We start from the raw sequence: 24,308 nt of genomic DNA on the forward strand, positions 1-24,308 counted from the left end.
CTCAGTGAAGAGGAGGATATTTCCCTTGCTCCCTTCCCCACAACATCCTGATTCTGCCTTTGGCCAAATAAAAGCACTGCTCCACCTCCTCCTATGCAAAATAACCTTTTTCTGGCACTAAGCACACTTAGACACAGTATAAATTTTCGGGGTTTTAATTTTTACAAATGTTTGAAAGAATCACTGAGCAGACAGTGACATGAATAGATATTTGAGCAGTGACAGGCACCCAATGAATGACATTTTCCTGAATTCAGTCCCAGGTTCTCTTGGGATCAAGAGTGAAACAAGATTTACTAGAAAAAAAGCCTGGTGCTGATGGCAGCAGAACTCCCTCACTTGGCCAAAAAAAAAAAAAATTTCTGATTTTATGCTATAGAAATCTAAAAATTAATGATGATTAGAGGTGAATTATTATATCCACATAGGTTAATACCAGTAAGCACCCTTGCCCCCTCCCCAGATTTAACTGGTGGGGGGATTACAGCTGCCTAGTGGCAGAGCCCAATCCCATGGATCACCATGGGTCACCATGAATGTGGTGAATGGATCACCACAGACAGGGCAGGGGCATGAAAACCAAATCTGGCTACTGGATTAACAACTTCAAACTGAGGGTGAACAATGCTAGTGGAGGGAGTTCAAAGCTCCTTGCTCCTATCTTCTGCTGGTCAGCGCCGGTGGTTCTAGGATGCTTTAAGTTTCTTTCATTTCTTCCCTTGTTTGAGTAGAAGACTGTCACTGAAAGGCATACAGAAGGGATTCATTAGTCCAGAAAGCACAAGCAAAGCTGAAGTAGACCCTCACTGCAGACTTGGGGGGGGGAGGTGGGATGTCACCCAAGGATCTGGACTTCAAGCCCTTCCTACTAGGTACTTAAGCCTTCTGCAATGAATAAGGCAGAATCTGGTCAGAGGTAAGGACAAAGGATCTTGCAATCAAAAATCCCACAGAAAAGCCAGCTCTGGCTTCCTTTCTTCATTCTATGCATTCTATGCATTCTATGAAGCTTAAGCTGCATGCTATTAGCTCAGCTGGCACTGCCTGATCCAGTGAACACTGGACAGACGATGCAAAGCCACCAAACTCCTGCCAGCTCTGAAAGCAGGGAATGGGGGTTTCTAGTATGGGCTGGAAAGCTTTTGGAAAGTAACAAGAGCATCTGTCCTAGAGATTATTACCCCAAACCAACACAAATCCCTATGATCATCTAACTGCCTCTTTGCCGTAGATGCAGGACGTCCTGTATACATAGGACAGATCAGAGGACACTCCTCAGTTACTCCTGCCTTCCCCACACAAGGTTCCTTTACAGTACACACACAGAGCTCTAACTACTGAGTATCTCCTGCTTGGTGTAGATGTTTGTGTAGCCCTGGCAAGGAAGGCTTCAAGCTTCACATCACAAATGGGAACTGAGGTAGAGATGGAGTAAACTTCCTGTGGCCAGAAACATCCCAGGCACCAGGCAAACATCAACACCCTTGTTCCAAGTACTAACAAAAGGATCAAAATAAACAGTGCCTTACCTTCCTCTGTGTGTCAGGAGATGCAGTGTCGGGGGTGGGGGGAGGAAGAAGAAAAACAAGAGTGAATTGATTAGATATAACAAAAATCTCAATTTCCACAGTAAATAAGACTGCTCCCTACTTGGCCTGTGTCCTCTGGCATCAGGCTCCTCTCAGATAAAAGATCCTGAGAGAGTTCCAGAAAGGGGATCAGCTTCACAGGTAGGGTGCAGTTAAATCCAGCCCTCTGGCCCCTTTACCTGGTGAAGCCCTCATCCTGCAGGTTCAGTACCAAGTTATCTGCTGTGAGATACACACGGTTTTGTGAGCTGGCAATCTGAAAAAGAAATCCATTACAGAGATGGCATGACAAAATATAAACGCACATGGAGGAATAGCACTAATAAAGACCCATCTTCCCCCTCCAGATACAGCAGTCTTGTTTTATTCACTTAAGATCTTGGTTAAATCAATGCAATTCCCAAAACAATCCTGTAACTTCTTTACTTGCCAACCCAGTGCCATCAGACTTTCTAAAAGAAGTGCTCATTCTGTCTCCCTGCCAGACAGACCTTTGATCCCACACTTATCTGTTCCCTTTTGTCAGCCTGCAGGAAACCAGGAGCTTTTGGTGGCTGCAGCTGAGTGTGGGTGATGGAATCTGCTGTGGATCTGGCCTTGTCACATGGAGAGCATGAACTCCTAGCCTCACATCTAATTGCCGATCACTACAAGCTAAATCTTAAGCCCCACTTGAGCAAAGGAGGGCTGGGCAGGAACAAAGATCAAGACAGGACAGGTCACATTCGCCTTAAATTCATCATGTGGCCACTGGGTGGGGAGGACAACACAAGGACTGCAGAAGGACAAAGGAAGTTCTGTGCCTCATTGCTCACCGTTTTTGAGATGTTTTGAGCAGCTCGGATCTTACGTAGCTTGATATAGCCTGGATTCCTGCTGAGAGCTTCACCAAGGTACAGGAGAGCAAAAGTTAAGGAAAAACCTGCTAAGAGAAGCTGCTTACCCTCAAGGAATTTCTTCCTAAGCCATATTACCAAATATCTTAGTAATCTCTATCCCTAGAAGTTGGGCCTTTGGGCAGGCATATTTTTACTTCCCCAAATCAAAAACAAGGTTATGGATTACAGACACACAGAACCAATAAAAGTTAAACTTTACAACAGGGGGCAAAGGCTCATGGCCTTCTCTGCTCTGACCTGTAACCTCACTCCAGCCAACTGTCAGGAGGGGGAACCCGCTGACAAGTGACCTACTTGAAGCTGTCATCTGATAACAGTCTCCTAAGCGTGAGCCCACTGTGACAGATTCTCAGGACTGTCAAGCTCACAAGCCACATCACACAAAATTTCCCAAGGCAGGATATCATCTTGGCAGCTGTAGCTTCCCCTTCAGCCTGAACAATCTTCTGCTTCTGCTCCTGCTTGGCCTTCTCCACCAGGAACTGTGCGCGCTGTGCCTCCTGCTGGGCTGCAGAGTGAATGGCCAAAATAATTCAAAGCAGGTCCCATTTTCTGAGCCCTCCACCAGAACACTACAGCTAAGGCCTGGGGACTCTGCTTCCAAAAGAAACAATAGCACCCTGGAACGATATCCACAACTAAGAAATGTATCTAAGTGTACTTTACTTTTCCTTATATAAAATCAACAGCATCCAGACCCTCTAAACATACCTCCCATAGCAAGTGATAGAGTCCCAGTCTGAAGAGGAACCCTACAGTCTTGGGAACTCAGTCCCACTGACAGTCTATCCCATTTACCATGACCCAAAGTTTTCTTATAATACTTGTGAAGTAACCTGTCTAGCTCCATTACTAAGGAGACTGAGATTTATAACTCTGTAGCTGTATCAATGCAAAAGTAATGACGCGCTACCCCAAATTCTGCTTCCTTGTTTAATAACTCAACAAAAAGGCAAAGGCGATCCACTCTTTCCAGGCATAAATTGAACTCACCCACTTGCTTAGCCTCCACAGCTGCTGTGTATTCACGACTGAAACTAAGCTCTGTGATAGCCACATCATCCAGGATGAGGCTGAAATCCTTGGCTCTCTCTGTCAGTTCTCGCCTGATGAGCAGAGACACCTGAAACACAAATATAGCAAAAAGAGTACCAAACACAGGCTACTTCTCGCTTTCTGTGCATTCCAAAAGCAAAGCACAACTGCTCTTTGCAGTCTGTTCACATTGGGCCCAAGAGAGACGTTACCTAAACCAAACGCTGAACGATGGACATGAATACCATCTCTGAATCTGTTGCCTCTAAGTAACACTGCATATCCATAGCTATGTACCGCATTTTCAAAAGTCTGTTACAGCCTATTTATAGTTATTACTTAACTATACTATGTAATTAATAGTGCAAAAAAAAAAAATCTATTGAAAGTTGTTTTTGTGTTCATATCCTATCACATCTAGGCAGTTCCTACACGTTTTGGCAAGAATTATTTCTCTCTCCACCTTCAATTTGCCATTGTTTGCAGTTTGACCTTCTCCTCGTGCTTGTATTCAGATTAAGAAAGTAAAAATTACCACTCCACACTGCTACACATTGTAGACGCATCACATCTCTTAATTACTGGAGCTACTCATCCAGTGTGGCTACTCCACTTTTTTTAGTCTCTTTGGATGAGAGTTGTTGGTAGATCTTTTAACTTATTCTACTCATTTCTGAGTTACCTTTAACTTGCCAGTATCTTTCTCAGGCAGGCTGACAAGTCCTGCACCAAATATTGATTTAAATAGAAATTTAAATAGAAATAGAACAGTATCACATCCTTGACCAGCCTAGTGTTTGGTTTTACTTTTATTGCAGCTGCTTCTGAGCAGAATTCTAAAATGACGCCAGAATCCTTTACTGAGTGAACTGCAAGCGCCTAACTACATAAGTCACTTCATTTTCTTCTGATTATCAACTGCTTCAATGTGCATCACTCCACAGTAACAAACACTAGATAAATATATGACAAGAAGGCAAATTCAGGTCAGTTTGTTCAGAAATTTCAGAGATACCTAAGTCTTCTTTGCTTCCAATAAACCTAAATCCCTTGCAGACATTGTTTCTTTGCTGTCACATCCTCCCTTTACACTCGTTCTCTTTATACAGATCATTAACAAATCCCTTCAGTGCACAGCATGTGGCCTAGCACAACACCCTGAAGTCCCTGCTTTAATCAGTTCTCACAAGAATACCTGGACGATTAGTTCTACTCTGCTTTTTCATCATGGATCAGCAAATAGTTAAGAGATGCTTTGTATTTAATCTTTCTGACAACTTATCCTCTTTAGCAGTCCCATGCAGGATCTCCTCTAAAACCTTTTAAAAGATCAGCAACTTCTCTCTCTCAGGTGTAATAGGCAACAGATATTCTCAGAATCCCTGGCAAATTATCAGAACACAATCTTTCAGGTATGGGCTTTTATAAGCTCAGTATTTCTATTATTTTGTAACCTACCCAGATTACTTTCTAGTCTTTTTCTAAACAGAAATATTTGCTATCCTTCTGTAGCACCTGTTACTGAAAGTTACTGCTTTCTTAACTGCTGATCCACATCCTTTAAAACTGTTTACTTTGCTCTGACAGACCCTCTGAGACCCATGAAGCACCAGCTAATCATTTTTTTAAAGCCAGTTCTCTCATTACCCATAGACTACAATGTAAATCAGCTCCTTCTCCCCCATCATTACATTATGGTACAGTTTTGCACTCTATATACCAACGAACCCAATTTTCTTCTGAGAAGCTAGTGGTACAGCCTTAGTGTTTGTATATGAATTAGAATCAAACTCTAAGCAGGATAAGGTTCCACGTCCTTTCCATTTGGATGCACCATCTACCAGCCTAATATATTTATCCTCCATCTGTTATAACATTCACCATATCCAGAGTTTAGTCGTTTCTCTGCAATCTAACTGTAAGTCTCCTCCAGAAAAGTTCACCTGGGCTCTCTGAGTGATGAGCTGCGAAGCGTTAAACTTGGCTACCACACTCTTAAGCACTTCGTTAACGATGGAAGGCAGGACTCGCTCCTCGTAGTCCAGGCCCAGGCGCTGGTACATGCTGGGCAGCTCTGCAGCATTGGGGCGTGTGAGAACACGCAGGGAAATGTTCACCATCTGCAAATCTGAACAGAAGAATAATATATGAGCTGGGCCAGGGCCGCGGCCGGGCTCCTGCCCCCTCCCACCCCACGGATGCTGCCTGGGCCTGGCGCTCCGGCCCGTGGGGTCGCTCTCACCTTTAGAGCCGGTGGGAGAGGAGATCTTCCGCGGCCGGGCTCGAATGTCGTAGATGATGGGGTACTGGAACCAGGGGATCCTGCCCGGGGGGAAGGCCCGTCAGGCGGGGCGGCCGGGGCAGCCGCAGCGGCCAGGGCCGGGCCAGCATGGCCAGGCTCGGGGCGGGAAAGTTAGTCCCTACCTGAAGTGCAGCCCCTCGGCAAGGATGGTGTCCTGCTGGACGCCGCCGATGCGGTTGAAGAAGATGGCCCGCTGCCCACCTTCCACTGCGGGGAGAAGGGGCATGGTCAGGGCGGGCGGCGGAGGGGCCAGGCGCGGGGGGGCGGTGGGCACTCACCGATGAAGACAGACTCGCGCACACCGTAGGCCAGGGCGCCGGCGCCCAGCAGCAGCTTGAGGGCGGTACCGACGCCGCGCGGCCCTGCCGGCAGCCGCCCCGCCAGGTCCTTCAGGTTCTGCGCCATGGCCCCGCCGCGCGCCCCGACGGGAAGGACACCGGAAGCTACTGCCACCGGTAAGGCGCTCCGGCGGGAAACCGCGGCGCGGGAGGCACCACCCCCCCTTCCCGCCACCGCCGCCGCCTTCCGGTGTAGCCTCACTGTCCTCCGGAAGTGGGTCCGGCCGGAGCGAGATAACGGGTGCACCCTAAGCGCCATCTTGGGTGGGCGCAGCGGCCGCTGAGCGGCCTGGGGGTGGGGCTCCCGGTGCCGCGCGTCCGGCGCCGCGCGGTGCGGCGGTAAGAAAATGGCGGCGCCCAGGCGGCCTCGTGAGGAGGAGGCGGCAGAAGAGGTTGAAGATGCTTCGCTACAGGCGAAGCGGCTCCGTGGACCGCGGCGGCTCTTGGTGGTGCTGGAGGGGGCGAGTCTGGAGACCGTGAAGGTGCGGGGGCGGGGGGCTGAGCCGGGCCGGACCGGAGGCGGCCGTGGGCGCCCTCGTCCACTTCTCCATGCTTGGATCTTAGGTGGGGAAGACGTTCGAGCTCCTCAACTGCGACAAGCACAAGGCGCTGCTGCTGCGGAACGGCCGGGACCCCGGGGAGGTGCGGCCCGACATCACCCACCAGGTACCCGCTGGACCCGGGCAGCGGCGCGGGCTGGCGGGTAGCCGGCCGGAGGGGAGTTGCCCTTCCGTCCGGGGGTCTGCTGTGCTCCCGGAACGGGTGTGAGTTCGGGATTACCCGCCATGCTCGTGGTTTTTAACTGTAGCAATTATCTTTACTTGGATATGGGATTGCTTTCAGCATTACAGTAGAGCTCGTGTGGCTGGATGAACTCCTTTCTGCCTCAGCATCAGTCCCTTCTGCATTCATGGGGCCTAACCCTCAAGTTTTCCAAGAGCCCTCTCTCCAGCACCTCTTCTACTGCGTGTTTTCTTATTTCAGAGTCTGCTGATGCTCATGGACAGCCCTCTGAATCGGGCTGGTCTCCTGCAGGTTTATATCCATACACAGAAGAATGTTCTAATTGAAGTCAATCCCCAAACCAGAATCCCAAGAACTTTTGATCGATTCTGTGGTCTTATGGGTAAGTGATTCAAACTTTATACCAGCCACAAAACAATACAGGAAAGCGATTAGGAGTAGAAGAATGCTGGGAAGAGTCAAAAAGGTGCACCAACTTTAAAAATGTGAAAGTGAGAAAAAAACAGAGAAATTAAAGTGTCTTTTTGTGAGTTCCAGGATGCATAGTCCAACTATGTGTTCCTTAGCACAAGGGGGAGTGTCTGCATGAGACTGGGCTAGCAGCAAAATAATTTGCTGATCAGTATTTCTTAGGACCATTTTAGAAGATGCTGGAAATTCTAAAGATAGGCTTTTTGCCTACTTTAGCTCTAACTCCTAAGTAGAGGATAGGATTCCTCTGGCAAAAGAACAGACAGCTTAACTAATTCTCTTTTTTTGTCAGTTCAGTTGCTGCATAAGCTCAGTGTTCGAGCAGCTGATGGGCCTCAGAAATTGTTGAAGGTAAACATTGTTTGACTGTTCATGGGTAATGTCGCAACATTGTTCCTTTACAGCTAGTAATGTAGGAGTTAATTTTTTTGTTGTTGTTCAAACCATGGACTTGGCTATATGGCAGGGTCTCTTACCTGTGTGCCCCTATTAACTTTCTGCTCTTTGTAGGTGATTAAAAATCCAGTCAGTGATCATCTCCCTGTGGGCTGTATGAAGATAGGTACCTCTTTTGCAGTTCCAAAGGTGTCGGATCTGCGTGAGCTGGTTCCTAGAGCAGAGCCAGTTGCCATTGTTGTGGGAGCTTTTGCCCACGGTTCGGTAAGTGCATGTATCCCTTACCTGGAGTCGTAAAAATCTTTATCAGGATAGAGTTCAGTCTTGTTCTGAGTATGGTTTTTTTCTTCTGCTCTTTTTTTCCTTGGACCCCCTGTCCCACCTCCCGCTTTTTCCCCAGGCAGGCTTGTCAAAAAAAGGTCTGACACTGCAACACTTGAGACTTTTCTACCTCCCCAGAGAGGGCAGTAGTGAGGGCTAGCAGTTGGCTTGCTGTGTTTTATTGTGGCTGTGCTCAACCTTGAAGAAATACCATGCTGGGGATAGATGGGACTAAGTGAAAATTTGCAGCTTGTTTTCTCCCCCCCCCCCTCTCTTCCTCTAGGTCAATGTTGACTACACAGAAAAGATGGTCTCCATCAGCAACTATCCCCTCTCTGCTGCCCTGACATGTGCTAAAATTACTACTGCCTTTGAGGAAGTTTGGGGAGTAGTATGAGCTTCTGCTGCTGTTAACTCTCATGGTGGACTCTATACCATGACTCCACGTTCTGGAGAGGATTTTTTACTTAGATGTGGATCTGGTGCAACTTCAGGCTCCTGGAAGGGAAAGGCTTTGATTTTCATCCTTGTAGCTTCTGACATAATGAGACTTTAAATGGACTGCCCCCTTGACCTTTTTTCTTCTTATTAAAGGTTGCTTTTGGTAAGAGTGGTTTTGTATTTTACTTTCTCATGTTTAATATGTGGGCGGCCTTGATTACTTTATAGCAGGGACACAGCCCAAGTTTGTCATGGAACTGAAATTCTTAACTGTGTCCTGCTCGCCCTGCAGCTGAAGTTTCTCAGTCCTGTAGAATCACCTTGCTCTGTGGTGTGTGCACTCCCGCAGAGGCACCCAAGAGGAAAGGAGCTGAAGCCAGTATGAAAAAGACCAGGAGCAATTTTTATCTTGGATGACAAACGTAGAAAAGTCAGAAGGTGGCTCCAATCCAATACAGTGCCTGCGTTGAGCGTTTTACAATCATCTGATATCAGCAGGGAGACACGAGTGTCCACTGGAGGGCGGCAGAGAGATAAGGCAACATACAGAAGGTGGAGGATCTGGAAGGAGGCTTACTCCATTCCCCTCCTTTTGGGTCTCTGACCCTGTGCTTTCTCTTTCCCCCTCACGTTGAAAAGTCATACTTCAACACAGCAAACTTGGCAGGTGATGCGTTGCTTCTGGAGTGTTAAACCAACTCCTACAAATGCACAGGTGGTACAATCTGAAAAAAAAGAAAAGTGCTAGATTTGTTTTGGTTGATTTTATGTTTGCCTTTCACCTTGGGGTGTAATGTTCCTAGTCCAAGCATGGAGTTCTCTCCACATAGTATAGCCTTACCTTTTGGCTGTTATTCTGCTTTTTTTAGCTTTTCTTTTTGTGGCACAAGTAACCTGCGAATGTAAGGCAACACTAATAATAAGGTGAAGACCAACACATGGCCAAGGAAATAAATAGACCTGTACACCTGTAAAGAGAAAGGGCAGGGTTAAGGATCAGCAAGTGGGCATGGAGGGAAAAGGACTGATTGTGTGGGTTGTCTGTTCATGGCTACTAAATACCTTCATCCATTTGTCCCAGGTGAAAAGGCAAAATGGCACCAGAGAGTAACCCATAAACATCCAGTGGTTAGCCTGCATTAGCACGTAGAAGATGGGCTGCAAGGCAGTGATGGAGGCCAAAGTGTTTAAGGGAGGACTGTCCCGAACAAGGTTTATGACCTAATTTAAAGAAAAAACAGAATTGTCCTTAGTTGGATATCCTATGGCTATATACACAGGTTCTGGGACCAAAGTATATATCCAACTGTGTAAAATAAATTTTGGTAAGCAGTTAGTCAAAAAAAAGTAGCTAAGCCAGATGGGGTCCTTGAAGTTTTAATTAAAAAAGTTCAAATATGGAATATTGTTCTCTTGGTACTGGCAAGTTTAGGAGAGGCATTCAGTTCATGTGCTTGTCCTCCAACCTTTCCAGCTGCCAAGCACTTCAGCTGCCCTCTACTCATATGCCAAGTTCTCTACCTCCTGTCAGCTTCTCTAATAAATTTATGGCTTGCCTGTGCAGAAGCCAGCAACCTACTCAACTGGACAGCACAACTGTATCATCTTTGAACACCAATTCCAAAGTGAGCAGCTATTTTTCATATTTAATCCAAGTAAAGCCTTCAGCATGTACTTTCCAGATGCTTGGGGAAAGGCTAATGCAGGCCACCCCATTCTGGTAAGTCAGACAAAGCGCACCTGTCTTTCAACGATGACTATAAGGAACTCCATTTGAAAGCACACCAGGTAGCCAGAGTGCAGCCCGTGCCAAATGGCCAGGAAGAACAGGGCCAGTGCCTGTGACAGCAGTTTGTTACCCAGGAACTTCAGACGCTTGAAGATGTAGCTAGAGCAGAAAAGAAACAAAGTGCCTCTAGTTTAGTCTCTGTCCTCCCCTTTCCATGTCAGAGCCCAGGGGACTGTATGCCTTTGCACACCCTGTGGTGACAGAAAGCACGACAGCTCTCCGGACCAGGGCAAAATGTACCTCAGCCCTTGTCTTAAAAGAAATCCCAGCTAATGTGGAGAAGTGGGTCATCTGACAATGCACACAGAAATGAAGGTATTTTACAATTCATCTGTTTCCCCCAGCAAGTGCTGAATCAAAACCCAGTTGAGTCACTGCATAGGGAGCATCAAAGGGCATGATATAGGAACCAGCTCTTAGAGCAGTTCTGTGGCTGTTCTACCAGGCAGGCTGAAGGGCTTGCTGTAGTCCCATTATAAGCTCTGCCCTCCTGCTGCCATCAACTGCTTGCCTATATTAATGAACTGTCCTTTCAGATTGAATGAATAGATCTAACCCAGTAACCTGGTTCAAATGGGACAGCAGCAAAATGTAGAAGAAAGAGTGTAAGAAAGACCTGAAAACTGGCAGATTCTTCCTCTAGTACCCCCTCTCAGCCTTGGATCTTGGTTGTGTTGACAGATGTTACTGACACATTACAGAAGGGGAATTTTGTCCTGCTCACCGGGCCACCCAAGCATTGGTGTTGATGTTGAAAGAAGCAATAGTCCCTGTGAACAAAGGTGTTGTCTCATACAGCCAGACCTTCATGTTGGCACAGGCATTCCACAAAGGCTTTCCATTCTGGTCCTTCCCATTATACCCCAAACCAACAAGGATGCAGACACCTTCCTATGGAACAAGATTCACAAGAAAGATGAGAGGAAAACATTGCCCTTTTTATTTTTGGAAAGGCAGAGCTAGGGAAGCTCTGACTCTCACTGTTGAGTGGAGAGACACCACTGCAAATGGACCAAATGGCTTAAAAACTGCCTGATTTTTAGTTAACTAGCCTTTGCTAACTTAAAGCAAGATAAACTGACCTGCACTGATCTCCAGATATTTGGATTACTTCCATTTAGTGCAAAGTCCAAGAGCATATCAAGTACCTGCAAAGGTGCTACCTGTGTTCGTTTCTCTTTTGTTTCTGGAATGACATCTAGACTTACCGTAACAAGCCAGCAGGTTACGTATTTGTAGAGTATAATTTTGCCCCAGATCAATATGTAACCACAACGGAACCAGAAAGGCTTCCCCTGCAGAGATAAGAGTGAAATAGAATAGAAATTAAAAATGGAGTTCAGTGGCAATAATGAGACAAGGCAGATGAGATCTCATCACTGTTTTCATTTTAATATATGTGTTGAGACTGCTACATGGACTGGACTGCCAGGCTATTGGCTTATGTAAATTTACAAATCATTCTCCTTCCTTTGGTAATATTTGTCTGACTTTGGGAAGACTCTGGGATTGGCATAATCACTGCAGAATTTACACCCTCATTTATTCATACTGACACAGAAACACTGATAATCTGCAGGTAGGAATTACTTACTAAGGGTTTTCTAAGAATCTCAAAGATTCTGGTAAGCCTTGCAAGTTACTCTAGTGAAGTTCTTTGCATGTAATGGTTAAATGGAAGGTCATTAAAAGGTCACAAAATACATATTTTAGGTTTCCAAAAAACAACAGTAGCATCTAAGATAAATTCTCTATTTGTAAAAGTTTTCATTTTGTTCAGCTTAACACATTCCTGTTCTGCATCAAATGGAATCTACAGGACAGGCAGTAAAACCAAATCAGTTGTGGAAAGGCTTATCACTAGTTCCTGACTTATCCTATTTTTAAACTGAGGCAAAACTTTAAAAAAAATACTCTCTTGTAGATCCAGTGCCCACCAGAGAAGTGGAGTTCTTCCCCACCTCAGAACCGCCAAATGAATACATACCATATAGTCATCTGATATGAGGTATTCATCAGGGATGTACAGGCTTGACAAGGTATAGGTCACTAGAAACAAGAGACCCAAACTCAGGCGCTTGAGAGCAGGCACAAAACTGAGAAAGAAAAATATGAAGGTCATAGAAAAGCCTTGGAAAGAGACCTTCAAACTCATAAATTTGAAAACAGAAGTGGAGAAGAGGAGGTAAGGGGAGATAGCGATAGGGAGTCACCACGTTCCACTGTAGCAGATGCCTCCGTTTGGAATCTGGGATGCTAACACTACCAGGTTGTGACCGAGTCTGTACTAAAGGTTTAAATGGTTGTTGACATTCATGCCCGGGAACAGTGCTAGCACATTAGTTATGAGTAACTTTTGAATGGCTGTTTTGTCTTGTAAATCACTTTTGGTCACAGTACTTCAGTGTCCAGGTAAGAAGGCACTCTGCTGCAGGGAACATGTGGAGGATTCAGCATTCTAGGATCTTAGGAAGGCGAGGAGCTATGTGGCTTTTTATTACCTATTGGGTCTCTGGCCTTGAACGTCAGTCATCTCACCCCTTGCCAGTTTCTGATAGTCTGTCATGGAGAACTGAGGCCCCACCATGAAGGCACCATAGAAATAGGAGAATCCTGAGACCTCCAGCAAGGTAGGAACTCCCCGGACAGCAAATCGCCGCTGCTCAGGGGTCAGGAACTCCTGCACCAAAGGGAGTGGTATTAACATCATCCTAGGGGATCTCATACTAGCTCTGGATGTTATGTTCTCAGCTTACCTCCTTAATTGTCTCAGCTCTTGCTCGCCATGTATATGGAACTTTCCACTTTGTGCTTCATGCCCTTTCCTCTCCCCAGCCCTCTCTATCCCCACCCCCTCTAAAAAGCAACAAGATCCAATGGTTGAGACCAGTTGCACAGATCTCTATTCCCAAATAAGCTCAAAACATGGAAGGGATCTATTGACATGCACCCCTGCCAGCACAGCAGCCATAGTAAAAGCACTGTACCTGACCTATTCCAGTCACTGACTGCAATCACATGTTCTCTCCCAAGACCTTATCGTCCCACAATTCCTATTTCTTGATGCAAGAGTTCATTATCTTTAAATACTTGAAACTTCAGCTTAGGAAATTTCAGCTCAACCTTGTTTTCTTGCAGTCAGCAGTGATTCCATGGATGCTAAAGACTGGGTCAGGCCCCAAACAGGACATGGGGAATGCAAATATTTGAAGTAGGGTTAAGAGACTATAGCAAGTGTTTTGCCCTCTCCCACACATTGTGCTGTGCAACTTCTCTCACTGTTTCTTCTGCCCTAAAAACAGGGCTCTCACAAATGGTGAAGGGCAACTGTTCATAAGTATGTGGTAAGACTAAACAAAGGAAACTAAAATGGAAACTGAGATCCAGTGCTGATGGTCTGCAAGTTAAAGGTATGCTACCCACAAGACACAGAGCATTGGAGATCAGGAATCTAAAGCAACAGATTTGGGCAAAGGAGATGGTGGGGAATTTGGAAAGGGGTAGAATAATATTCTGACATGACTGAAACAACTTTTGTACATCTCTAATCACTACTGTCTCTTCCAAATTTTTTTTTCCCACTCAAGAATTCAGTGCCCTCAGCCACTCAGAGATGCTCCCCTCTCAGCTATGGCTTTTACCAAACAATGAATGCAGCTTGCTAACTCACATCCTTTGAACTTGGTTTTCTGACCTCTAGTTCACTGGAATAGCAGGGAAGAGGTGAGGAGGAATGAAGGAGAAATGGTGTCTTACTCACCAGATCTTTTCCTCCATCATAGTAATCAATGGCCAGACCTAGAGGTGAGAAACAATTATTTGAGGCCCTGGGATGGGCTAGTTGGGCTGAACAAGCAGTCCTCTCTTCCCTGAGGCATGGCTTGCAGAGTGCAAGAGACATGAAGGAGGTGTCACTCACCAATCAACTTGAGCGTCAATACACAATGTGGCATTGTCCACTTGATGTCATAATGCTCTGTGGCTGTGAAGTAATATCCAGCCATAAGGTATGTCTGAAAGAAACCATTGTTTGGGTTATTCAAACTAATTCCTCCAGCTGGTTTTGATCTGTCTCCACTTTTCCACCCACAGTTGCTACTGGGAAGTACAAAACTGAACAGAATGCTCCTTTCTACAAACTAATGTAGTAAGAAAGAAGAGTTTTACCATCTGAAAGAAGAACGTGGTGAAGACAGCAGTGATTGTGCGACCCATAAGTCTCAGTATGAGGAACTGGATTAGGACACATAGCAGAGAATGAAAGAACTGCATCCCTGTGGAGGGGGGAGAGAGAGATATATGAAGTAGAAATGACATTTTTCCCATTACAGGTCCTCCCAAACCACAGCATGCCCTGGGCCAGGCAGCTCTCTCTTCCCAAACTCATCTTACCAAAATTGAAGTAAGCAATTGAAAGTCCTGTGAACACATTGTAGAGATGAATGAGGTAGGCCTCCTTCTGGAAGAGGAAATAACGCTGGAACAAGGCAAAAGGATATCCTGAGTAGAGGGAGAAAGAAAAAAAAAAAAAAAAAAAAGGAAGAGTTGTAAATTAGTGTAGACAAGCATCTGTAATGGTCCAGATTATAGCTTTCTTGAACATGTTATTAGGAACGTGTACTTTACATAGATACATCATCAACACAGGTCACGGTATACATTCCTGTTATTGTATTTCCACCTGCCGGGGATAGATGCCAGATGATTTACTCTTTGTATTATACAGAAGAAAATACTTTGACAGGAACTTATATCAAAGTTGACATTGAAGTGCAAGAAATTCCAGGCTTACAGTTTTCTGGCCTCATTCAATACGTGAGATGGATAATGCTGAAATACATGAATCAGACTTTAGTCTCTAATTAATTTCCAAATTCTGTGACAATTACAGTGTATGTGGCAAGAAGCTAGATTTAAAAATAAAAAAGGGGGGGAAAGAATTTTATGGTTAATACCATTACATTATCCTGTAATATTCAATCCCTGCTCCCACCTCAATGAGTTCTTACATGATGCTGACCTACTTTAACCCCAGATTTCCCCAAGTGACCTCCAGTAATATACCCCTTCTTTTCTAACTCTCTAACTTCAGATTTGCAGCTGATTGGTGAAGTACTGGGCATACAAAGCTGCAACTAAATCCACAGGGAATACACATGTAGTAGTTTAGAAAAAAAAAATCAAAGTCAGAAGCATTTCATATGGAACAGCTAAGATAAGTGGAATGAGTTTTTTTCCTTGCATTTTCTGTATGTTAGCTCCCAGTCTAATTTAAGAATGCCTCCAGATGAATAATCTGTGGCTCTACTGAGAAGCAAACATTTGTGAAACACTCTGGTAGTAAGTATGGTGAGAAGTGCCATACAGAAATCCATGAGTAAATTAAATTGCCGTTTAGGTGAGGTTCACATAGCATGCAATAAACATTGCCACATATTAGACAATAAATATATTATGTTTTAATACATATTAACACAGGAAGCATTGTCCATCTCATGAGTATGTGAAGTCTGTTCACACAATTAGTGTTTCTAAAGCACGTGCACAACGAGCTGAATTGGGATAGCAGAAGCAACTCTAATTCTGTCATTTTATAACTTATTACTTTACTTTGCACGCTTGTGCTCTTTTATCCTGATTAAAAACCAAAAAAAAAAATAAAAAATTCATCACACACCACAACACTGGCATCCATGCCACTTATTAGCCTAGCAGAAATCTGTAGCAGTGGATAGATCTCTGCTACTTGCACTAATGGAGTAATAGTAGCAGTGGGTAGTCACGTTTTATATGAAGCAATAATAAAAGGTGATGAGATGCATAGTTTGCCGAGAGTGTTTGACAGATGAAAGGTTTCCAATAAGCAAGGCCAAACCTAGTCACTACTGTGACAGGAAAGGAAAAACTCTGTCATATTACATAAAATACACATATTGCAGTCAGTGCTACTGGGCTGAGGCGTAACGAGCCATTTCAAGGTCTTTCCTGTCCCCTGCAAATCCCTTGGGAGGGAGCCCCGGAGTTTGGGACTTTTGGGCTCCCTTCTAGATCCCGGAAGGTGGCAGGCTCTACTGAGCCGAGGTGTGTACCTGCTGCTTCCTGAAACTGAGTTGCTGCTCCCCATTTCCTCAGCCTCTTGCCACCCCTCTTTCAGTCTTCCCTGCCTCGCCGTTCCTGTTCCTTCCTCCTTTTGTGTCCTGTGCCGCTTTCCACACCATGGGCTGCCTTCTCAGTCTGAGCAGCCAGCCAGCCCCACATACCACAGCCCCTCACCCGCCGAGCCTGGCAACCTCACCCCTGCACACTCATCCAGCTTGCTCTTCCCTTCCACAGCAGTGGCTCCAAATCCCCCTACAAAATGCCTTACCCAAGCTGTCCCTTTCCCTTCCTGTTCCAACACCAGAATCAGAGGTATGTGCCTCTGCCGTCCCCGAATGCCAGCTGAGGGGGAAAGAGAAAATTGGCAGAGTTCACCACATGGATTCTCTGGGGATACAGGAGTAATTCAAAGAATTAGAGCACATTCACATGATTTTAAAAAAGTTAAAAAAGGTAAGTAGTATTGCCTATCAGCCTTATACACACAAACATAGAGGGGGATTCTTTTTTCACATGTCAATTTTCCTGCTAAAGTTTAATAAACATATTAACAACTGACAACAGATTTGTGAAATGGAAAGTGGTAAAAAAAATATAAAGTGTTACCATCAATTTAGATTTAAAGTTAAAATACTGAGGTTTACTGTGGAGAAATCTTTCCCCCTTTTGAGAAAGGGGCAGAAAGATCAGATCAGAAACATAGGCAAAGCAAAATTCATTGCTGTTTGTCGACACAGTTTTAAAACTGCACTTTCAAGGATTTCCCACTCTCAAAAATAAGTACAATCTTGCAAAACATTCCATATTCATAATAAAAAACCCAAACAGTTTTTTGGCTCCAGCCATTGCTTTAGACAGAATTAAATTATGACTGAATACTATGAAGTACCTCAAGTTTCTAAAAGTCAGAAATATTACCTATTTTCTCCCACCCCCAACTAGTGTTCCTACTCTTTAAAAGGCCTGTCTCACTTGTCACCCGTACCCCTTTCTAGTTCTACACAGGAGATCATATTGTGGTTTGGGTAATGCTGCTCTGAAGGAGAAGGAATCATGAGCCCTTGCAAATAGAAAGCTACTAGTATGCACAGCATATATGTTTTTAGAAAGCACAAATGTAAATCCTGGTTTTGTACTACACGGGTGCTGCTCCAGTTCAAAAGTCACAAGGTCAGCCTAAATTCTTCTGATATCCAGAGCAACTTGCTAGTACTCTGGACTGCAATTTAGTTACAGTTTTGCTGCTCACAAGGTAATTTTCTCAGTTTTACAACTGGGCCAGTTCCACACTGCAGATATAAACTTTAACTCTCAAACGGCCTCTGCATTTCTGAACACTTGTAAATTATCTATTAAATAATGAGCTATTCCTACCAATAACTCCACTACGGTGTTCTTGAAGCAGCCTGAATTAGCACAGCAAAAGCAGGAGAGCAGTTTTTGAAGTTACCGTTGTCACCTGGCAAGCTTGCTGTCACATTTGGATATGTCAGCGGCAGGATGCCACGCTGCTTTGCTTTTGCCATTCAGAAGCAAGAGGACTGGAGTCCCTGCTTCTTGCTGCCGAGGGACCCTGCACAGCAGCTCACCAGTGTGCCAAACTCCTCTTTGAATGATCCCTCAGGCGGAGTGGACCAAGGCGGGCAATCAGCTGAAATACTCTTGGAGAAAACAGAAGATGACCTCCTGATCCGAGGTAATTCTTCTCTATGCACCATGGAGTCGAAAAGCAGTCTGCATGCAGAGCTGATTTTTGCCTCTAGATAGACTTTCTATAGAAGGTAATTAGCAACTGATAAAAGAGACAAATTAGCTGCTGATGGTAAATTCCTCCTTTTTATTTTTTTAACTTCACAGGAAAAAGAGGATGACCTCTGGCTAAGGGAACCCTGGCACTGGAAGGAAAGGATGTCAGCTTCTTCACCACAGCCATCTGGGAGAGTGATGGGCCACTGCACAATGCCCAGGTCATCCACAGGTAAAAGAGTCTAACTGAGCAAAAGAAGTAAACGATCAAGAAGCTGGATTAGGCAGGAGGAAAGTTCTACTAATTCCAAGCAAAAATAGCGCAGTCAAGTTTGCCATCTTCTGGAATGGGTGATTAAGATGCCTGTCTTTTTCTGGAGATAAGGCTGCAAATAAGAACACCAGAAACATTCTTTTAACCTCTGATCCCTTTATTTTCCCTTTTATATGCGTTAGCTTTGTTTCACCTTCAAGAAAGCAGATCAGACTATTTTTCTTCTTCTCCCTTTTGCTGATCAGTTAACTCTACCTTTGCTAACACCCAGTAGATCAATTGTCTCCATTTTCTTATGAGAATGCTAAAAGTAAAAGGAAGGGGAACAGGCAAGTCATATTATAATATAAAAGCCTTACCTAATATTTTGACTTCAAAGGTATTCTCTTTTTCTGTCTGTAACACCACAAAAGTCCCACACCTTGTTTAACACTGAGTACCTATACATGAGTATATTAATTCAGTTCAGGAGTGTACTTTTGAAGTCCACCTACGGTGCTTTAGTTTGCATAGCAGAACCATCTCAAAGCACGTGACTCAGGTCAGATGAAACTGAACTGAAAATGCATACCAATGGGTGCTCAGTCTGTATGACCAGACTGAAGCAAATCCAAAGTAAATGCCCAAAACCCATGAAGCGAGGACATCAGGTACTGCATACAAACTAGTCTGTTCTACAGATCTACTCCATTTCACTTGCTAATGTAGACACAGTCAGTGTGTAGCCTTACGCAGCATTCTTTTTTTTTTTAATTATTTAAGGAATAAGATGTATTTGAAGTTAAGAGTTTAAAAAAGGCAGCACTTGAGACAGGGCTGGTTTTAGCACCTGTGAGAGGATGGTGCTGACTCTTATAACTTCTCCCATCTCTTCCCCATTAAAACCAGTTGTTTGCCTCCCCTTCAGTAAGGTTCTTGCTTGGCTGGCTAGCTGGGGTCTTGCTTTGGGATAAGTCATCAGCTATGGGTGACCAGAGGAAGAATTTCCCTGACCCTAAAAATCCAGGAGGCAGAGAACAGGAATAAGCAGAGGATGTAAAAAACAATCGGTGAGAGGTAGAAGAGGAGGAGATAAGGCCACTTGCAAGCAAAGCAGCTAGTTTCTGGCACCTATTCAGTAGGAACGTGTTACTTTCTGCCTGTCACTGCTATGGCTGTAGATGAGGGAACAGTTCCCCAGTGCTTTCCCTGGCAGGTCTGGGCAGATCAGCAGGGTCAGTTCTGGCTCAGGGCTGTGAACAGTATGTTGGCCCCCCTCCATATTATGCAGCAGAACATGCCAGGCAGCTTGCAAGACACTGTGTAATAGCACGGTCAGACAAACATCCTTAATTCTTTGGGATTACACAGCCATACAAGAAATAAGAACAACCTAAAGTCTTAAATACACAGCGCCACAAGGCATTCTGTATCCTGGCTTACACTTTGAGCAGTGACAGCAGGAAAAAAATGTCTCCTCTCATGGGAGGACGAGAGCAGCAGCACATAAACGCTTCTCTCTCCTCTGCACTACTGGAGGGGCTCCCTCCCTTTCTCTTCCAGGAGGCCAGGACAGCATTGGTTCAGACTGCTTAGTCCGGCCAACCAGAAAGTAACTCTTTAGGTATGGAGCCAAGACCGTTGGTGTCTTCCATGTTGACCTAAAGACAGAGTTTCTCCTGGGAGATCACTGGGCCCTGGACCTACTGAAAAACGCAAGGTAGAGTACATCTCTAAAAAGACATTTTCCTATGACTGACAGACATTCATGTACTGGACATACCACATTTTTTAAAATGACAGGGTCCAGAACTATACTTCAAGTATTGCTGCTGTTGATAATATCACCAAATTGCAGCCTAATTTCCTCAAAAGTCATTTATGCAAATTTTCACAGACAGGAAGTCTGAAGTAAGTTTTAATCTTGTACAATCTGAGTAATGGACTCTATGCCAGCTGTATGTTTTGCTTCAAAATTGCAGGATGTATAAAAGGTGTCTCTGATTTAAATACAAAGCTGTGACTAAAATCCCCATAATATACTCAGCAGTGTGCTGTTACAATCTTAATTTGTTCACTGAGAAAACACGGCGCCCTTTAGGACTATTCCAAATTTTGTTCTTAGTTGCTCTTCCTCCTTTGTCCTTCTCTTGTTCTCCCCTGTATTTAATTTTTTTTTCATTAGTGGCAGAATGTTAACAGTTTTAAATGATCTCTTTTGGTTATTTCAGATCATGACTAAGTGAACACACTTATTCTGAACCAAGAGAGTCCATTCAGACTATTTTTTCAACAGTAATTCAGCTTTCTCCGGAAATTAATGTAAGAAGTTGCAAAATCCTTTGTGATTCTTCCTCTTTTGCAGAAGTCTATTTTTACCAGTTTCTGGTGATCTCCTGAACAGCGAAACCTTAGAAACAGTTGTCGCAGTAGAGCTGCACAGTGTAGACAGTAAACTGCATCAGAGAGGGAGAAATAAGCAACAACTTTTCAATCCATCTTTGGAACAGAGTACCGTGCTTCATCCACACGGTCTTGTTCTGAAATAATTCAGCAGTATTAGCTGCAGCCAATAAAAATTATTTTCTTCCTGAATCTAGGCAAACACCTAAAATGGAGGAAGTGAAGGAAAAGCCATACCTTGCCTGTCCTAATGCCATTTCCAGCTTTTAGAAACACCTTTCATTTATACTGCATGCCATCCTATGAAATGGCCATCAGCGCTAGTTGCATTACCAACAGGCTTAAGGCTTTCAGTCACATAAAAAGGATTGCAAGCTAAGCTGCAATTAAATGAACACTTCTTTTCATGCTAGTGCTGGGTTAAGGAACTCTTCTCACTCTCCTCTGGAGTGGTGCTTGGTACTTCCTTTTAATGTAATGGTATAATGCTTTACTACCCATTCATTAAGCAGGAAAGCTGGAGTCAATACCCTCTGCCTGAGTGGTTCAATCCACATGACCTGCAAGAGTACCAAACTGGAGGCAAGGCTGTTTTGCATGCCTTTAAGCCTTCTGTCTGGAGTTATGCTTCAATTCTATGTAATTAAGAGATACTGAGCAAGGGAGAAAGGACAAGGAAACGTGCAGCTCTAGCCTCCTGGTTTGGTAAACATTTCAGGTATGCAGGGGAAAGACGTGAGTGGATTCCCAGTCCCCGATCCCCAGACTTTTAATACAAATAATAAAGATCCATTAAGACTTTATGCAAAATAGATGGTGGCCTACCTCAGGAAGAGTCACTGCCGTCTTGGTGGCTTGGCATCGACACAATACATTGAATGTTTCTAACAACACACACAAGTCTTGGACTTAATGAGTCCTTAATGAGACTGCAGTGAGCATCTCTTCTTACCATTAAGATATGAGTATCTGTTGTTCATTTTAAGTAAGTGGTATGCTCACCCTTAGGACACCAAGCAGTAAACAGCTTTCTAATGTCCTGTTCTACCTTACTGCTAGTAAGAAGGAAGAAGAAACTCAGAGTATGTTGAAGGTGCATTCTGCAAAGGCATCACTCTACTGTATGCATCTGCCTCCACACACACTTTCTAACACCTTTTCTGCATCAGTACTTGTTTGACTAGTCCCATGGTTGGTTCAGTTGACTAACCTAGCAGTAAACTATCTGCTTTTTCTGGTTTAAGTTTCTGTCAGGCAAGTAAATTCAACCAGACCGTAATTATAGTACCAGAGATAGATGTGGGAGAAAGGAAAGCAGGACTTTTCCCATTCACCTGTGAGGACCTGCTAGATTAATTCATGCTGACTTATATGCGTGTCCTGTATGTTTCTTATTACTTTTTTCTTTATAGAAGAAGTTTAGATTAACTAACTTGTAAGTTAAGTTCAAAATTATAGTCAGTTTAATCCTCTATATCTACTCTTGAGGTGAAGAATGTTTTGGTTCAGTTTGACTTTATATATCATAGATTAAATCAGGCAGAAATAAGTCTGGTCCAGACCAGAGTTATGAAGTGACAGAACTTTTCTTGCATCCTTTTTTAAAAATTATACTTTTAGACAGCCAAAGGAACTTTATTTGGACAGATCGCACTGTAGCAGCTGTACTTCAAATATACTTTTAAGTTCAGAGAAAAGTTTGTATTTCCTACCTGCTAGGTGACTGCACTACCAAAAGCTTTCAAAACCCAAAGTTTCATCAGGCATCCGCAGAGGTTTATGTAGACAGCATGTATACATATACTTGAATTAATGTTTTGGGGGCTATAACCTCCTGCTCAATTGTTAGCCCACATTGTAACTCTATAGCCCTGCCCTAACCATTTTACACGCGACTTAACGATCTCATGTTTAGATAAGCATAAACAGCATGTGTTCTGCAACATGCTTCAAGTTGCAGGTGGAGCGCAGCACAACATCCCACGCCTTGTAGCCACTCAGCTAGCAGGTTTTGCTCACCCTACCTGGCAGTCCCCCTGATGGCATGCCACTCCCGCATAGCTCCACGATTGGTGCAGATACTAATAATGTCTCTTGGCAGGGAGCTCCCCTGCACTCGGAGGGGGCGGCATCTCAGAAGGGTTGTGGAGATTCCTAAGTGTACACCCCTCCCGACACACGCACACGGGGAATCTGATGCACATGCAGCACCTGGCACTCGCGCAAAGACAGAGGGACAACTGCAAACAAAGTTCTTGCGCCCAAAGCAGCGCTCACGACGCAGACCCAAGCCGGACCCGCCTGGCAGCAGCACGCCGGGCGCCAGCACCGCAGCGGCTGGCTCCGCAGGTCCCGCAGCCCGGCTCCCCGCTTCGCCCCAGGACGCGGGGTGCCTGCACCCCGCTCACAGGCAGCCTGCTGGCGCCGCTCCCCCTTCCCCCCCGCTGCGGGGACACCGCCCGCCTCGCCAGCCCCGCTTCCCAGCGGGCTCCCCCTGTCCCCGGCGAGAGCCGGGGGGGCGCCCGGGGCTCCCAACCCCGCAGCTGCTGCGAGGCACGTCCCGAACCCGCCGCCGCCCCGCGGCACAAGCCAGACACAGGTTACCCTCCGGCCGCCGGGTCGGGCCGTGGCGGGGCGGGGCGGGTGGCGGCGAGGGGTTCCCCCACTCCCCCGCCCGCCCGCCGGCTCCGCGCGCACACGTGGCCTGACACGGCGGTGCTGACACAGGTGCGGCTCCGAGGCGACACGGCGCTGCCCGGACCCGGACGCGGCCACAGCCCCCGCGCGGCACGGCACGGCGGCGGAGTGGCGGGGTCGCCCGGCCCCACGGCGGCGCCAGAGCCGTCACCCCCGACCGCCGCGCCCTCTGCCCTCCCTTACCCATCAGGATGGACACGATGAGGCGCAGTGCCTGCTCCGACGAACCCAGGGCCTCCGCCAGCTGGGCCAGGCCCCAGCCGGACCCCGCCACCGCCATCTTCTCCCCCGGCCGCCCCGCCGGCCGGTCGCTCCTCGAACCCGGCAGCGGCACCAGCCACCGCGGCCCCCGCACCGCTCGCGGCCCCCTCCGCGCCCATTGGCTGCACCGGGCCGGCCACGCCCCCACAGCGCCTCCGATTGGACAGCCCGTGGCAGCGGGGCAGGGCCCTGCGCTCACTGAGGCAAAGGTTACCCCGCGAGTGGGCGGTGCCGGCGGGCAGTCCCCGCTGGCCAATGATTGGAGAAAGCGCTTCCGAGGCGGGGCTCGGTCTGGGCGGTGGTGGGGCGGGGCCAGGCAGGGGAGGCGGAGCCCGCCTCCCCATTGGCTGTGGCGGGACACGCGAGAGCCGGGTAGGGAGGGGTAGAGGATGGGGCAGGGCGGGGGTTATTCGCGGGCACGAGGCGCGCGGAAGCAACGGTCGTGCGAGTGAGTTAAGGGCAGGCCCTGGCCCTTGCCCTGGCCCTTGGTCTTGACTTGTGGTGCTGCTATGCTGGCTGGGGAC

General features: G+C 46.0%; 3 protein-coding genes across 3 annotated transcripts; 1 reads left to right on the plus strand and 2 right to left on the minus strand.

Annotated features, from left to right (window-relative positions):
- Positions 1 to 1,764: 1,764 nt before the first annotated feature.
- On the minus strand, positions 1,765 to 6,367 carry PHB2 (prohibitin 2). Its single transcript, XM_075109496.1, has 8 exons — positions 6,104 to 6,367; positions 5,948 to 6,032; positions 5,766 to 5,845; positions 5,467 to 5,651; positions 3,482 to 3,611; positions 2,893 to 2,996; positions 2,405 to 2,482; positions 1,765 to 1,845 (listed from the first exon to the last, which is right to left on the minus strand). Exons 1-8 carry the CDS (start codon positions 6,228 to 6,230, stop codon positions 1,765 to 1,767), a joined length of 870 nt encoding a protein of 289 aa, XP_074965597.1. The 5' UTR covers positions 6,231 to 6,367.
- Positions 6,368 to 6,389: 22 nt separating this feature from the next.
- EMG1 (EMG1 N1-specific pseudouridine methyltransferase) lies at positions 6,390 to 8,703 on the plus strand. The gene is made up of 6 exons (XM_075109597.1): positions 6,390 to 6,645; positions 6,728 to 6,829; positions 7,148 to 7,289; positions 7,671 to 7,729; positions 7,889 to 8,038; positions 8,379 to 8,703. The coding sequence occupies exons 1-6, from the start codon at positions 6,511 to 6,513 to the stop codon at positions 8,490 to 8,492; spliced, it is 702 nt and encodes a 233-aa protein (XP_074965698.1). The 5' UTR covers positions 6,390 to 6,510; the 3' UTR covers positions 8,493 to 8,703.
- A 215-nt stretch (positions 8,704 to 8,918) lies between these two features.
- LPCAT3 (lysophosphatidylcholine acyltransferase 3) lies at positions 8,919 to 23,903 on the minus strand. The gene is given in 14 exon segments (XM_075109407.1): positions 8,919 to 9,261; positions 9,378 to 9,504; positions 9,599 to 9,757; positions 10,277 to 10,424; positions 11,050 to 11,216; positions 11,534 to 11,620; positions 12,313 to 12,421; positions 12,827 to 13,005; positions 14,086 to 14,123; positions 14,245 to 14,338; positions 14,493 to 14,599; positions 14,718 to 14,825; positions 23,707 to 23,860; positions 23,862 to 23,903. Coding segments are annotated over 13 exon segments (1,509 nt in total). The 3' UTR covers positions 8,919 to 9,261; positions 9,378 to 9,387.
- Between the last annotated feature and the right edge of the window lie 405 nt (positions 23,904 to 24,308).

Source organism: Phalacrocorax aristotelis, chromosome 1 (assembly GCF_949628215.1).
Source record: "Phalacrocorax aristotelis chromosome 1, bGulAri2.1, whole genome shotgun sequence".
NCBI lineage: Eukaryota > Metazoa > Chordata > Aves > Suliformes > Phalacrocoracidae > Phalacrocorax > Phalacrocorax aristotelis.